Source organism: Melampsora larici-populina (assembly GCF_000204055.1).
Source record: "Melampsora larici-populina 98AG31 unplaced genomic scaffold MELLAscaffold_57, whole genome shotgun sequence".
NCBI classification, from domain to species: domain Eukaryota; kingdom Fungi; phylum Basidiomycota; class Pucciniomycetes; order Pucciniales; family Melampsoraceae; genus Melampsora; species Melampsora laricis-populina.
Genome location: NW_006768821.1, coordinates 410,532 through 425,849, shown reverse-complemented (window position 1 = coordinate 425,849; position 15,318 = coordinate 410,532). Strand labels below are relative to the sequence as shown.

The following is a 15,318-nucleotide window of genomic DNA, read 5'->3' as shown; positions in this document are numbered from 1 at the left end:
TTGAAAGAGTTTTGATGGAGATGTGATAGTCACGGAGCTTTGTGTGGATTTTTTCTTTAGGATTTAGGGGTGATATGGGGGCGATGCGTGCTACTTTGTCAAATGCGAGAAAGAAATTAAAAGATATCAGCCCAGGTGACTCGCATGTTTCATGGCTGGAAAGTATGCCCCCATTACGAAAGGTAGGAAGCAAAGAGTTCAATATTGAAAGATAAGAAGCGCACCAAGTGTTTTGATTGTAGATGCTGTGTTCGGTGATTGGTTCGCAATATGGACTTAGAGAGCAGAAGGCCATCTTCCTTATATACGTATCATTGAACTGATGTGTGTTTTTGATTGACGTGGTATGATTCGAATGAGCTTTAACAGCTGATGTGTGAGGATTTAATCCGTTTACCAACAAACAAAAGCACTTCAAACTGAAGTGGTGGTCGGCCTTTCATGTTCTTCAAACCGCCAGGTTGAAGTCTCTGATGACCTAACGGTCATATCTGAACAGATTCTCACTCGTGATACTGAGTGATAGCGTTGTCTTAGTAAATATTAAAGAATGTTTTTCATATTTTTGTTTTCTTTGTCAATGAGACAGAAGCTCTGCTCCGCAGAATATTCCACCCTTGGCATGTCGATTCGAAGATCAGGAGGCACTTGACCGTTTCCGTAAGGCGTTCACGGTAAGCGGGCGACGCGGATGCCGTGGTCGAGAAATTCCACCGGCGATGACTTCCTTTTGATGTGAGTTTTTAGGGTCACCATGCCCGGATCAATGCCGAGACAACTTAATAAAAACGTTTTAGAGCATTGACAACGGACATCTCTACCAAAACTTTCATCTGGGCCAAATCCCTTCAAGGGCTAGTAACTGGCTTACGATCATTTCGATGATTCTGACCTTGACAAATTCTGGAGATAATCATCAACAATTCTATGGTACATATAAAATTCGGATGTCACAGGAAGGTACCACCACCACTTCTTCGTAGCCCAGCATCCAACCCATTACATCAGAAGCCCTGCTTTAAGATCGTAGGTGGCTTTTCACAGAGCAGAGCAGATTTCAGCACGCCTTTCCAAGTTTTTTTGTTGATAGTACCTGTCGGCAATGCTAACAACAGCCGCCATGAATGATCTCTTTAGCTGTAAAAGAGCCAACCACTCACTTCATAGTTACACAGCCTTCGTGTCTCTTTGTTATCTTCCTTTTAAAGGCCAAGGTAGGACTCTAACAACTCTCACTGCTATGGCAAAATGAATGATATACACGTGATGAAGAATTTCATCCTGTAAAAATATCGATCCTCTCGAATGAAGGCTGAGGGAGTACACATTAGGTTCCCAGTCTATCAGATTCATTCTCCATCATGTACCAACATCCTTTGAAATATCTAACAATCTTTCAAGAGTAGACTTCAAAACAACTGGATCTGCACGTCGCTGACTTCGACGCATACCTTCTCCTACAAGTTTCCCAACGATTTGATCATGTCCACCACGTCTAATCAATGTCACCTCACGTGTCATATCCCTGATTATTTCAACTGCCAATTCTTCAGTTGATATCGTCTCCGTCTGATTAGGAAGCTTTAGATAGTCTTCAAGCTGTTGGGATAATGAACCGCGTTCATTTTGTATAGCGCGCTCCAACATCTCGCGAGCAATAGGTCCTGTCATGAAAGGGTTCAGGAACGAGTACTTGATCAGATCTTTGGTTTCTAGGTCTAGGACAACAGTGAGGGTTATCGAGCAAAACACGTACTCGGAACATCCTTCTTTGCTACGCTATTTATCAAACGAGCTAATTCGTTCGGATTGATTGGAGTATCAACAAATGCAATCCCATATTTTGATAACAAACCAAGCAAATCATTCAGAATCCTATTCAAATACAATCAAATATCATTCAATCATCCAAAACCTTTTCAAATCAGTTTCAACATCATTAATTGATCAAAACCATTCACATACCAATCTGCAACAAGTTTACCATTTATTTCTGGTTGAACAACAGACATAACCGCTTCAAAAAATCGTACCCCACATCCCACATCTAAAACATTATCAATACTATCCTGTCCGATAGCCAATAAAATCTCTGATGTCTTAATAGGAATTTTGTATTTCGAATGGATCCTATCGACTGTTTGGTCCGGTAGTTCAGGAACCAGTTCTCTAAACTGCTCTACGATATTCTAAGTATTTCCAAACAAGATCAGTCAATGAGAGGAAAAGTTCAAGATGATATGTACTTCATACCTGTGGAATTGAGATTGGTGGGATATCTGCATCAGGCATATATCTATAATCTGTAACAGTTTCCTTGCTACGAAGTCGATAAGTACTTTGCTTAGCCATATCGAATCCTCTCGTTTCAGACACGACATCCTGATTCTGGTCTATCAAAGCGGCTTGTCTCCTAACCTCGTATGCTGGATTAACGATAAGTGAGATATTGGATTAGATGACTCAGATGAGTGATCTTATCACAAGTATAGGTTTTCTTGGATACCAAACTTGTGAAATAAACTTTGAAAGGAAGAACGTTTACGAGAAAGTTGATGCACTAATCGCTTGCTCAATGTTCCCAAATCCATTTACGTTTTTGATTTCACATCTTGTGCCAAATGAAGTAGATCCTTTCGGTTTGACTGATACATTCACATCACATCTCAAAGAACCCTTTGATGAAACCCAAATCAGATAACTCACTCTTGTGAATTCCTTAGGAGAACAACTACGAGCTGTTACACACCTGTTCCATATTGCCTTTCGAAACTCCAGTAGCCCTTAAAATCGCTTGGAGCTTGCGCACAAATATCGACGCTTCGCGTGCGGACCTAGTTATTGGCACAGACTGATTTAGACAAACTTATGACTCAAGAGACCCAGAGCCACAAATCCGGAAACTGACTGGATGTCTGGCTCAGTGACTATCTCGATCAAAGCCGCTCCGCTCCTGTTTAAATCGATCAGGATGTTGTCACCCAATGGATCCTTGTAAGACTTTGCAGTGTCCTGAAAAATCAACAACCAAACCTGTCAGACCATTATCATTGGATAAGATTAGAAAAATATTCAAGACACGAACCTGTTCTAATTGAACCTGCTTGATCCGCACATCAAATTGCCTATCTGAACCATCTCTTGGACCAATAGAAACCTTGCCATTTCTTGCAATCGGAGCTAAAGAAAAAATCCCGTTCAAGATTTTAAAAAAAAAATTAACAAGCAAACTCAAAACCATCATCACAAAAGAAATCAAAATGACCCACAATAATGTTGAGTGATTTGATAACCAGCCGGTAAATCAGGATAAAAGTAATGTTTACGATCAAATCCAATGATAGATTGAACATCACATTTGAAAGCTAAAGAAGCTACTAAAGCTAATCTAAGACAATCCCAAGATAAGATCTTGGTTTTTCCATCCCAAAGAGATAAGTTTGTTTGAATTCAAATCAGATTAAAGTTGAAGTTGAATTTGAACGAAACTGGTTGGGTTCCTGGAATAGCAGCATCAAATAGAGCTACATTTGTGTTACTTTCCAGTTCGGTAGTTGGACCACGAGCTGAGTAAAATAGGTTCGATCAAAAAACAACTTGGTATCATTCAAAGCAAAATATAATCGCAACTTAAACGTACCTGAAGAAAATAACTTTGATGAACTAGCCAATTGAACATGCAATTCGAGTCCAATAGTAGGTTCTACGCTCGATGGTTTCCATGTAGAGTAATACGAATTACGAGGTGATGAGGATCTTGACTGATTTTGACGACTTCCTGAACGTGACAAAGAACTCCATCGATGAATCCTGACGACCGTTACTAAATCATCGACTGTCTTGACTGCTCTGAAGGCCATCATTCGAACCGTACTTGAAGGTAAAAGGTATCTGGGAAGTTGGAACTCATCAAGAAACATGATTTGGAGGATTGTCAAGTTGATTGATCTGGCATGCCGTTTCAAAAGAGGGCGCGCACAGACGCGCCGCAACGTATGTATGCAGTTCTCTAAACTTGAGCAATGAGAACAATCAAGGCCATCCTAGGCATGGAAGGATTTCACTACAGAGCTAAGAAGAGGACATTGTAGAACTAAAAACTTCCATCATCAGAGTTCACTGAGTGGATGTGAACCAAAAGACGCATCATACCCATTGATGATCCAAGTGGCACTCTGTTGAAGTTATTATGTGTGCTACTCTGAACTCAAGTATGTCACAAATCTCCTATGACATCATAGTTATATTTCATCTTTTTCATCATAGGTCAAATGTTTGTTTCATTTATCTACCTGAAAAGCTGATGAATGGATTGTTCTTCACCTATTCAATCCGTCCATCTTAGGCACAGACCATTTGCTTATAGACCTCGAGTCTATTTGGTACTGGCCATAGCTTTATGACACCCTTGAAATGGGACTTGTCAAAACTCACATGATATTTGGTAAAAAATACCAAATAGAAATAGGCCAGTGTTTGGTGCGAAACCCAAGGCGTAAGCCCAGGGGATAATATTACTTGTATGATAGAAAACACGCCCTATCTGACCCGCCTAACAGCGTACAACCAAGAGTGGTGACGTAGGAGAGGAAGTGAATTAACAAACAAAAACATTGTCAGTAAATATTCGCCCAAACCATATCAAACAGAAGAATTCTTTCTAGGTCAAAACCATAGACATAACACACTAGGCGGCAGCCATTAACCAATACGTGCGGAAAGGCTGGTAGCCATAGACCACTGCTGAGGTATGATAACCATTGACCAAAGACAAGGCCATAGCCATACACTACATCAGATTGCAAATTTACCGCTGAGTTTAGAAAATTAGGCAAACATAGAAAATTATACACACGGCAGAAGGGGTCAGAAAAATATGAAAAAATAAGGGTTGCATAGCCCTGCATGTGCCTATCATTTTGCATATTTTTTCATGTTTTTATGGCAGCAGTGTATATCAGGTCAGAAACTCAGCTTTTGTCCAAAACTGGCACTTATTTAGTCATTAATCTTGTGAGACAAATAAAATTGTCCATTTTGGTTCACCATATGTAATTTCTTTGCATTCTAAATGCTGAATGTTTGATTTACAATGTACACATTGGAATGGGCGGTATGTGTCCAAAAATGACCAAGGTACAGCAATCACAGTCCCCATCAGCAAAGCAAGAAAAGCTTATAAATCTTTGCCGCAATGCTTATAGCATCTAAATGAAAATTGTAGATCCTGGGTGTGGCTTTCATAATTTGTGACTACCAAATTGATTGGAAAAAAATTGGTGTCTTTGTGAATATTCACATTTCTTCCCAAACCTTGGTAGTTTTGGACATAATTTGGGTTTCTGACCAAATATACCTCAACATCATTTTTCTTTGAAACATCTTCAACACTAAAGGTAAAAATAAGAAACAATATGCAAAAGAAGGAGACATCAAAGGTGGATTCAACCATAATTTTTCAATTTTTTTCAACCCCTTAAGCATTGCACAGAATTTTCTTCATTTTGACTTTTCTAAACTCCATGGTAAATTTTTGATTTGGTGTAGTGATAGACAGTCTTTCTTATAGATAAAAAACCAAAGAACTCAGTACTTGAAAACAACATTAGCTCCAACGTGAGACAAATGACCAATAATATGATTTTGGTTCTCTGGTAACCTAAGCGCAGCGTGACCACAAACATAAATGAGAAATGCATCAGATGGCCAACAACCAGCGCTTTTGACATACAGTCAACTCTGAAATAACCCATACCCCTTGTAACACATACTCTGGCCTAACCCATGCCTTTTTTGGTCCATAATTTCCACTTTTTAGCCCAGAAGACCATTGTGATAACACATACCCTATGAAAACCCATACCTTTTGGGTTCCATAAAAAGGTATGGGTTATTTCAGAGATGACATAATCCATTGTAGCTCCAGCTTGCGCTAACACAGTAGCTCCACCTGAACGTAATGAATGACCTGAATAAGTTTTATCAAAATGTGGATGGAATCTCTTCAAGAAGCAAGATTGAGTTGCAACGAAGCCTTCAGAAGTAATGAATAACTCCTTTGAACAAATGAAATTGCTATCTCTTGAACAAAGGTATGATTTGATGAGTCAAATAGGACAAGCTGTTGTATTTTTGAAATATTTGATAATGATGGGTGTGCCGATGAATTTTGTATCGCCTTTTGAATACGGTAAATGATACTGAACAAAGCTTTTACACACTGAAAATGAAATTGAGGAACGTAATATAACCTTCCTAGCATCAAATAAACTTTCAGAATCAGGGTTAGTTAGTTCACCTAAACAATGAAGTCCCCCAAAACCTGATCCCAACATAGCTAGAAAGAGTTTGTCGTTGTGAGATGATGTTAGTTTTTTGATGATATCTTCAATTTGACTGATTGCTAAAGCTTTCTTTCTGTTAACCGGTTTTGAAAACTCTTTCATGCAATGCTTCATTGTATCAATCACGTCTTGATGTCTTGATTCACAAATAATGGATGGAAAATCTAATTTAAATATATGAGTTATACCTACTAAATAAGCTTGTACCGATCTTGGAGATATGATTCGACTAGTATACTAAACGTGATCACATAAATTTTTTACATTTGGAATAAATGGTTGATGAAATTGAATACAAAACCTTAAACTTAGCAAAGTCCCACGCTCGCTGTAGAACTTATAACCCAACAAGGGTTATACAGAGCTGGAAGAGGATAATCTACTAATAAAAATGACTAGTAGAAGTTGTCTAAGGACTTCTCTTCTAAAACAAGTCAATCAGAAAGAGAAACTGTTGACTTGAGTACTGATAAGGCACCAGAGAAATATAACTGATTTGATGGGAGAAAAGCACCTGATTTAATTAATCTCAACACAATTTTAGTGTTATTCCAGTCAAGTCAAAAGTAGAAAAATAATCTCAATATCTTTTTGATATTATTCCAGAATGACAGTGTCATATAAAGCACATAAAACAAATTTCTCCTCTGATGAAGGGCTGGTTTGAGTGACCTAGTACTGCTATAATAAATTTATAATGATAAATAAAATTAAAGCTCTGTAAGAGATAAAGAAGAAAGGAAAGATAATTTTGCACAAATTACACAACTTTATGAACACATTGATACAAATTGTTAAAGTGGTAAACAGCTCTTAAAAAAAATCCTCTTTACCATCTGAAAAAACCAAAAGATGACTAAAATGTTGGTAAACAGCTATGATCTAATGATTCAACCACTCTCTACATTCCTAAATTTTGCCATCAGTAGCTCATAAACCCATTATGATCATTACTGTGATGTAATGTGATCTTCTATTCATCATCTGATAAGATTTATTACTAATTTGACCAGTAGAACATGACTAATCTCTATTCTTATGATCAAATGCTGTGTATATGCTGTGTATATGCTGTGTTTTGAATGTTCTAGAATGAATATTGATTTGATCTTATGATGATTCAGCATTTCAATGATGTAATTGCTTGTTATTAATGATTTGTGATCTTGTTGATGTGTAATCAAATCCTTTGATTCCTTATAACTTTTGCCATACGCCTCTGTTACAAATGATTTAAAAATTGTACATTATGAATTGGATGATTCGGCGTCGCATGAACTATTACGCATCATGTTATGACGTCATTTGACACATGTAATCATCTGAAAACCTTCATTTTCGATGATTTTCACCTATTTTCTTCACTTTACACACCTTTTACTAAGCTTTTCTTGTCTTCTGTAACATTACACAGCAATATCTAACCGTGGAAATCCCTAAAAACACTCTTGGCAACCTCATTCATTACTAATACCACTGTTACATATGTAAAACTACCTGTAAACCCTTGTTTACCAATTTCGACTTTTTTCCATTTCCTTAATAACTTCTATTTTATCTTATAGACCATCATGATTAAAGTTGTTACTGAATAACATAATGCTCCTCTTCCATATTCTGACCCTACTAAACCCATAAACCTAATATTAATACCCTAAAAACCATTTCCAACCTGTATACCTCTATTTTCGAGTTTTTCTTATGTTTTTTTTTGTTAATAGTTTATGCTTATCTTATTAAGTTTGTTTAAATAAATTGAGTATGTAAAGATAAAATATTTGTAATATAATTGATGTAATTCAAAATTCGATTTTTTTTGATTGGTCTCATAGATTGATTACCACATCGCGCATCCTTGTGAGACGTCGAGCGAGGGACTTATGCCAAACTCGTAAGTAACGGTTCCCTGGACCCAAGAAAAAAAATGTGCGCTGTTCTTTTCCACACATTGTACATGTTTTTTTCCCAAGGAAGTTGCTCCCCTCCTTCCTCAAAAATCATCTAAAGTTTTTTAAAAACTCTGAGCTGTAACGGGGACTTGGTGTTTATTGACACACAGTGGCCTGAGGGTTTTGGGACTGTTGGCTGGGAGCCCCTTCTTCTGTGCTCTATCTCCTCCATATCCCATTTTTTTTGGGACCAAGAAATGAAAGATGTGCTGATTTGCAGCGCATCTTGTACACAAGTAACCAACTGAGGAACTCTCTTCCTTCCTTTTTGTTTCTTGTGTAAATATTTGATTTTTAATACCTTTTGATGTTGTTTTGAGCAAAAAAAAGACCTCGATCGAAAAAACTGTTGTTGAGAAATGTTGCTTGGATGGAAATTGGAATATTTACACAGGCAAAAAAAAAGAGTGAGGATAGCTCCTCGGTTGGTTTCCTGTGTACAAGATGCGCTGAGAATCAGCGCATCTTTCATTTCTTGGTCCCAAAAATTTTCCTCAGGATATGGAGGAGATAAAGAGGGAAATAGGTGGATCTCACCCAAAAGCCTCAAACCCCTCAGGCCACGATGTGTCGATAAACACTAAGTCCCAGCTGCCAGATGTCTAGAACTTGCTTCCGAAGTCTGGCAGATGACAGGGACTTTGTTAAGTTAGTGATTTGAAATTCATTTCATTTCATGATGTGTGCGTCTTTAAGTTCAAAACGGAGTTTTTTGATCTTTTTCTTTTTTGGTCAATATGTAATCTTTAATGGTTTTTTCGATATTGCTTGAAAAACACCGACTGTATTTTTGAAGCTACTTGAGTTTTTTTTACCATTAGGTTGATAGGGTGAAGAGGTATGGTGAAGTTTGGTACACTTTGTCTTTTGTTCATTTAAACCATTTATTTGACTTCATGTGTGTCCATATCTATACTACCATTTCCGCTTTTTTTCAGCTCTTCTTTAAACCTTTTTGGTGTTGGTTTGTTGGTTTTTGGTTTAAATCCTCACCTCTGTGTACTCTGTGTATGTACGGCTTTCAAAGCACTACAGTCAAAACTCTCTAAAGCCATACCACAAACCTTATAATCCATACCTGTATAAGTTTCTGTAAAAACCTTCTCAAACCATGATTGTTATGGGGTTAGAGGGATAATTATGTGCGCAGCTCAATTCTTGGATGGGATATCAGTTATAGCATTTCACATCTGATCACACAATTGATCATATCCATACCTGTGCTTACAAGGTGTAATGAATTGAATTGAAGAAGTGACCAAAGTCAACAAACTTGAAAACAGGGAATGTGATTTTTTGAGATGGAATGTTTTAACTGAACAAGAATCCCCCTGCAAAGAAATCCTTACCCCTCAGGCCAAATTGCTGAGTTTAGATGTAAGTCCCTCCGGTGAAGACATCCTGATTCAACTTGTTGATTGACAGGTGTCGAGCCTCAGAGGGACTTAGTTAAGTTAGCTAAGTCCCTGCTGCCAGATGTCTAGGACTTGCTTCCAAAGTCTGGCAGATGACAGGGACTTTGTTGAGTTAGTTAAAATCACTGAGAAAGAAAGAGAGACAGAGAGCACCGCGGAACTGTGTATTGTTTAACTACAAGTCAAATTGAGGGAGTAAGTTAAAGCAACCCTTAGTCAAATACCCGTGTTCTCAGCTGCTCTCCAATATCACTTGAGATTTGGCCCCATACAGGCCCATACTTCACCAAGAAATGTTTCAAAAATCAAGACCCCAAATCGGCTCAATCCCGTCTAAGAAGCACTACGGTACCACAGGCTGTGACCTAATCATGGCTCAAGGTGCGTTCACCCAAGTTCACTGTTCAGCTCTTCCAATACCCCTTCCCCCTTCAAGTTCTCCTATTTCATTGTTGAACTCTCAAATACTACACCTCACCAATATGGGACACAGGAATAAACCAAAAAACTTTCTAGGTGATATGGGTTTCAGGTCAAAACGGAAACAAAAAGCTGCTACCCCCCCTAGGATTACTCGTCAAAAAGCTCAATCAATCTCCGCTTCTCTCGGCATCACCACTAATCCTATTCCAGCTTCAAATGAAAATCCCGACAAATCACCAGATGAACTCGATTTAAATAACTTTATACCTTTCCCTGACAAACCAGAAGCTCCTGCTTCTCAGATCCCTGATGCCGCCCATGTTTTTGCTCAAGAAAGTTGTGGTTGGTGGAATGCAGAGGCTTGAAGAAATCTCAAACTTCACTGGAAAGCAATTGAATTTCAGATGACTGCTACATACCTTGAACTTCAATACAAAACAAAAAACTGGACTTCTCAAGTCTCATACCTTGATGTGGACATCAACTGGCAATGCTTGAATTCTAAACTCACGATCCAAGCAGTTGACCTTATTGATGTCTTAGGACTTCATAGCAAGCATCAAATCCTCTTCTGTGAGTGTATGCCCAAGCCTGTACAACTTTTACACTTTGGATATATCGCAAGCTTGCCTCAAACTCCACGGACAGCATTCTCAGTACGGCTCCTTCAATTTCACCATCAACTTTGGAGTACAACAGTGATTTCAAGTACTGGATTCATCAATGGATTGACATCGTCTCTCAATCTACAAAGCCAAACTAACTTGAAACCTCAATCTTATTGATACAGATCACTCATCCATGAACGTGATCTCCAAAGGCAATTCTCTGATTTGGTCAACATGTATCAAACCATCTTGCTCTGTGTGAAGAAAAATTATAAGGAAGGCCTCAAGCTTTCAAATGCTCAATTATTAGCTGATTGCTGTGCCCGATGTTTTGGTCCAACAATCCATGAACAATGTTCAGCTGAAGAACCACATGTTATTGTTTCTTTAGATGGAAATTTTCAACATAGGCACTACACCAAATCAAGTGAAGATAATCCCACCAAAGACAAGTATCCGTAGGTATTCATCAAACCCTCTCTTATGACAAAGCACGAAATTCATCAAAAATCAACCAAAGCCCAAGCCAAGGACATCGAGGTATGTTTCATACAACTCCACCTTACATCAGAACTTATGGCTAACTCGATTTTGATTTAGAATCCGTGCTCTGACTCTCACACCGCAGCAAACAATGTGAGGAACTCGACCTCATGGAAAAGAAGTGATTATACCAGTCTGTTTGGATGTACTTGCCGACACAATGTGCCCTTGAAGTTAGCCAATATCTAAGAAACGGGTGAAAAGTAAGTGATGTATCTTAATCTTAACTTGAGATATTCCAATACCTCAACGTTGATGTCCGATACTTGTTGACAGGCTTTATTATCCGTTGAGTATTCCTGAGCAATTGTTGGCGGATCTGCCAGATATCAAGGTAGCAGTTCTATATGACATTGGTTGTCAGCTTGAAGCGCATATAAAAAAGGCAAGTAGGTTTATACTGTACCAAACTTTCAATCTTAATACTAATCTCATGTTATCATTTCAAAGAGAAACTTCTTTGAGGGTATTGCAGATTGACTCAAATTTGGGACTTCCGTTTTTCACGCTTACGTACATAACTGGGCATGTCAAGTACTCTACAACACATGCTCCAATGCTTTTTGGGGATTGTCAGATGGTGAAGGACTCAAGCGGTTCTGGTCATTTTTATCATTACTGGTGGCGGTGAATGGTGTATTGACTCAACTTCATCGGCTCCTCAACATAAATTGGCGGGCAGACTTTTTTATGGAAATCAATTTGAAATCAACAGGTATGCAGATTTGAGTGTGATTGATTAACTGGATCAATCACACTGATTGTGATTTGATCTAGGTGACTGGCTTTTAGGCCAACTACGTAATGCTCATACTATATTACATGACACTCAGAGTTCCCTTTTGAAATTATCCAAAGAGAGAAGCTCGTTATTCCCCACCATACACTGTACTTACAAGTTTCTGTGAGGTCAATGGATTGTTGAGCGCAACTCTCACAACAAGAGATGCCATATACAAGAAGAGCAAAAAATTGAACTTGGTCAATTACTATGCTTAGAAGAGATGGCTCAAGAAATTTGGTAAAATATGTTAAATTATTTTTAAAGATTCAAACAAAGCAATCTTACCTTTCAATGGATGATTTTAAGGGATTGAGATGCGGCTGATGTCAATGAAGCGATTTCAAGGCTCAATGAACACGCTACAATCAAGAAGAAGATTGAAAAACAACGTTCAAAGATAGGCTCTGAAGCTATTTTGAACAATCTCAATGGTAATACCTTTTTGTCTATCTCAGACCGCAAGTTATTACTATTCTGACCTGCATTCTTTGGGCCTGCAGCACAATAACAAGATCAGATATTGAAAATATGGTATGCAAAGCAGGAAGTTTGTAATCAGTTTGTTGCTATTTGTGAGCAGAAACGCCCACTGGATGTTAGCCGACACAATGGGAATAATTCGAGCATTGATAAGTGATTTACTTTTGTATTATTCCCCTTTCCAGCTAATCCTTTTGGTTTCACGCATGCACAGGTTACAACAACAAGACTCACCTACTTAAGTCACTCCGCGACCAGGCTGTGAAGTTGAAGACTAAACTCGAGATCTATCAGAAGCTGGTAGCATCATATTTCACCACTTCTCCACATTGATCCCAGCCGGCAAGCATCTCCTACCCTGACCTTCTCAAAATCGACTTTGATCACTCTTTCTGGACCAATGGACTCTTTACCAACAGCTGCAACCCTTGGGCAGTCAATTCTAACACACAGTACGGAATGCGCCAGGTCGCATACTATGATCGAGCCAACGAAGAGATCCGCCAAATAGGGTGGGAAGTTAGAAGAGTGATGTGATGGTCAATCAATTTGCATGTGTCTTTATCAACTCATCTTTGTCGCCTTCAGGAACACAGTACTCCTGACCAAGATCCTCTAGTTGTCTCATAATTTTCTTGATTAAAAGCAAGTGATCAATTCCAATCAAGTAATCAATTCCAAAGGATTGTTCACTATAATAAGAGGAGATAACAAAAAGATGAGAAAATTTCAACAGAAAATCAGTCGCGCATGCATACAAACCACATCACATCTATACAATTTCAAACTCGAGCATCTTGAAGAAGCAAGATGAGAACTTGATGGCATTAATGATATTCAAGATCAATCAGTCTCTAATCCACTCAAAAAGTTTACATCCACATTGGTCATAGATTTGATGTAATAAAGCTTGTTGGAACATCTTGCATGATTGGGGATAGAGTTGATATAACAATGCTTGTTGGAATGTCTTGATTGAGGTGTTGATTGCAGGAAACAAGAGCGGTGACAAAGGTGACGAATGTCCCTGCTGCCTGATTTCAATTTTCAAATGACTCCAGAGACAGTTGCGGCGCGGTGCTGCGCGCGCAGCTAAAAAAAATAAAAAGAAATGGTCCCAAGGTGTCAACCTTTCTAGCAAAGGTAATACCATTATATTTCATAGAACACACAATCCCCTAAAGGATCATCTTATAAACCTGTGATAGGTTCTGAACTCTTGTTCATTTATGACTTTTTTTTTATCATTATCCGGTCTCAAACCAAACCTGGTTGGCAAAAAACCCGGTACAACAATAAGACATTTACCACAAGAAAAGTTCTCTTAGTATCTGCAAAAAGAACGATTTCCGGACGCTTTAGCTTTTCAGCTTTCTCAAAGAACTAGAAAATGCATTGAATGGACATTGATTTTTGAATATGCATTCAAGGAGCATGAAACGCGAATTTGAGCTTGGAATAATTATGCACTTTTCAGATAAAAGTCAACTTTTGATAGAGGTGAACAAGTGTTTGAGGGCCTTCTCAAATTGATGAACGCACCATGGAACTGTGTATTGTTTGACTACAAGTCGAATCGAGGGAGTAAGTTAAAGCGACTCTTAGTTGAATACCCGTGTTCTCAGCTGCTCTCAGATCCTGTGGTACCGTAGGGCTTCTTAGACGGGATTGAGCCGATTTGGGGTCTTGATTTTTGAAACATTTCTTGGTGAAGTATGGGCCTGTATGGGGCCAAATCTCAAGTGATATTGGAGAGCAGCTGAGAACACGGGTATTTGAGTCAAATAAATTTCGACTAAGAGTTGCTTTAACTTACTCCCTCGATTTGACTTGTAGTCAAACAATACACAGTTTCGCGGTGGGTGCTGCATCACGTGGTGGGTGTGGCGTGAAAAGTGCGCCCTTGGGGAGCGCCCGCTCAGGCTGAATCTGGGGGTGGCGCGCCCTAGCAACATAAGTAGGCTATAATGGGTCTCGTAAAGAAAGGTGGCTTCCTACAAGCCACCTCAAGACTTCCTGCTTCACTCCATCTGAAAGCCAAATTTAAACTTTACACGCATACATCATCAAGATATGCCTAAAGTCAACAAGAAAGAAAAACCCAACTGGGTTCCACCAACTTCTGTGTTTGGTAAGTGATGGACCGGATTCCACATGTCAAATGATCAGGACAGCTCCAAACACCGTCGCCTTGCCCAATGCCAACACTGCCAGGAGGAGATGGATGGAAAACCAAGCAAATTGGCCAAGCATATCATAAATGAATGTAAATCAATCTCAGTCTCACAAAAATCTGAATAAAAACAGTTGATGATCTCCGAGGATAATGCGGCAAACGGTGTTTCTACTCTACCACACTCTATCTCTGCAACTGCTACGAAGGAAGTCGCCCTCGTTCCAGATGATAAAATTGTCCACAACTTTGGTATAAAGAAATTCTTCATGCCCTATTCATCTGATAAGATTGCTAAGCTCGATGAAGAGATTCTCAAAGCCCTCATCACAAGCAAAGTAGCGTTTAGATTTCTTCATAACAGGTATTTCATGAATTATCAACAAATGTTAGCTGTCTGTCCATTCAAGCCGCCAACCCGATATTATTTGATGGAAAAAACTCTCCCTCTTTTACATGCTAAACACAAAATTGTGGTTGAGGAAAAATTAAAGACTCAATCGAACTTAACAATCTCATTAGATGGCTGGACCGACGTATCTAAGAACAGTATATACGCAGTTCTTGTTTTACGTGGCACTGAACTCAAGCACTTCATT

The 15,318-nt window shown here is 38.7% G+C and overlaps 2 protein-coding genes across 2 annotated transcripts; one reads left to right on the top strand and one right to left on the bottom strand.

Moving 5' to 3' along the window:
• Positions 1-1,359: 1,359 nt before the first annotated feature.
• MELLADRAFT_111770 (uncharacterized protein) lies at positions 1,360-3,920 on the bottom strand (the record flags this gene model as incomplete). Its single annotated transcript, XM_007416113.1, has 11 exons — positions 1,360-1,718; positions 1,757-1,875; positions 1,966-2,189; positions 2,254-2,426; positions 2,562-2,676; positions 2,750-2,834; positions 2,909-3,012; positions 3,086-3,180; positions 3,270-3,411; positions 3,490-3,566; positions 3,641-3,920. 11 exons carry the CDS (start codon positions 3,918-3,920, stop codon positions 1,360-1,362), a joined length of 1,773 nt encoding a protein of 590 aa, XP_007416175.1.
• A 6,159-nt stretch (positions 3,921-10,079) lies between these two features.
• On the top strand, positions 10,080-10,496 carry MELLADRAFT_67756 (uncharacterized protein; the record flags this gene model as incomplete). Its single annotated transcript, XM_007416146.1, has 1 exon — positions 10,080-10,496. The coding sequence occupies one exon, from the start codon at positions 10,080-10,082 to the stop codon at positions 10,494-10,496; it is 417 nt and encodes a 138-aa protein (XP_007416208.1).
• Positions 10,497-15,318: the final 4,822 nt, after the last annotated feature.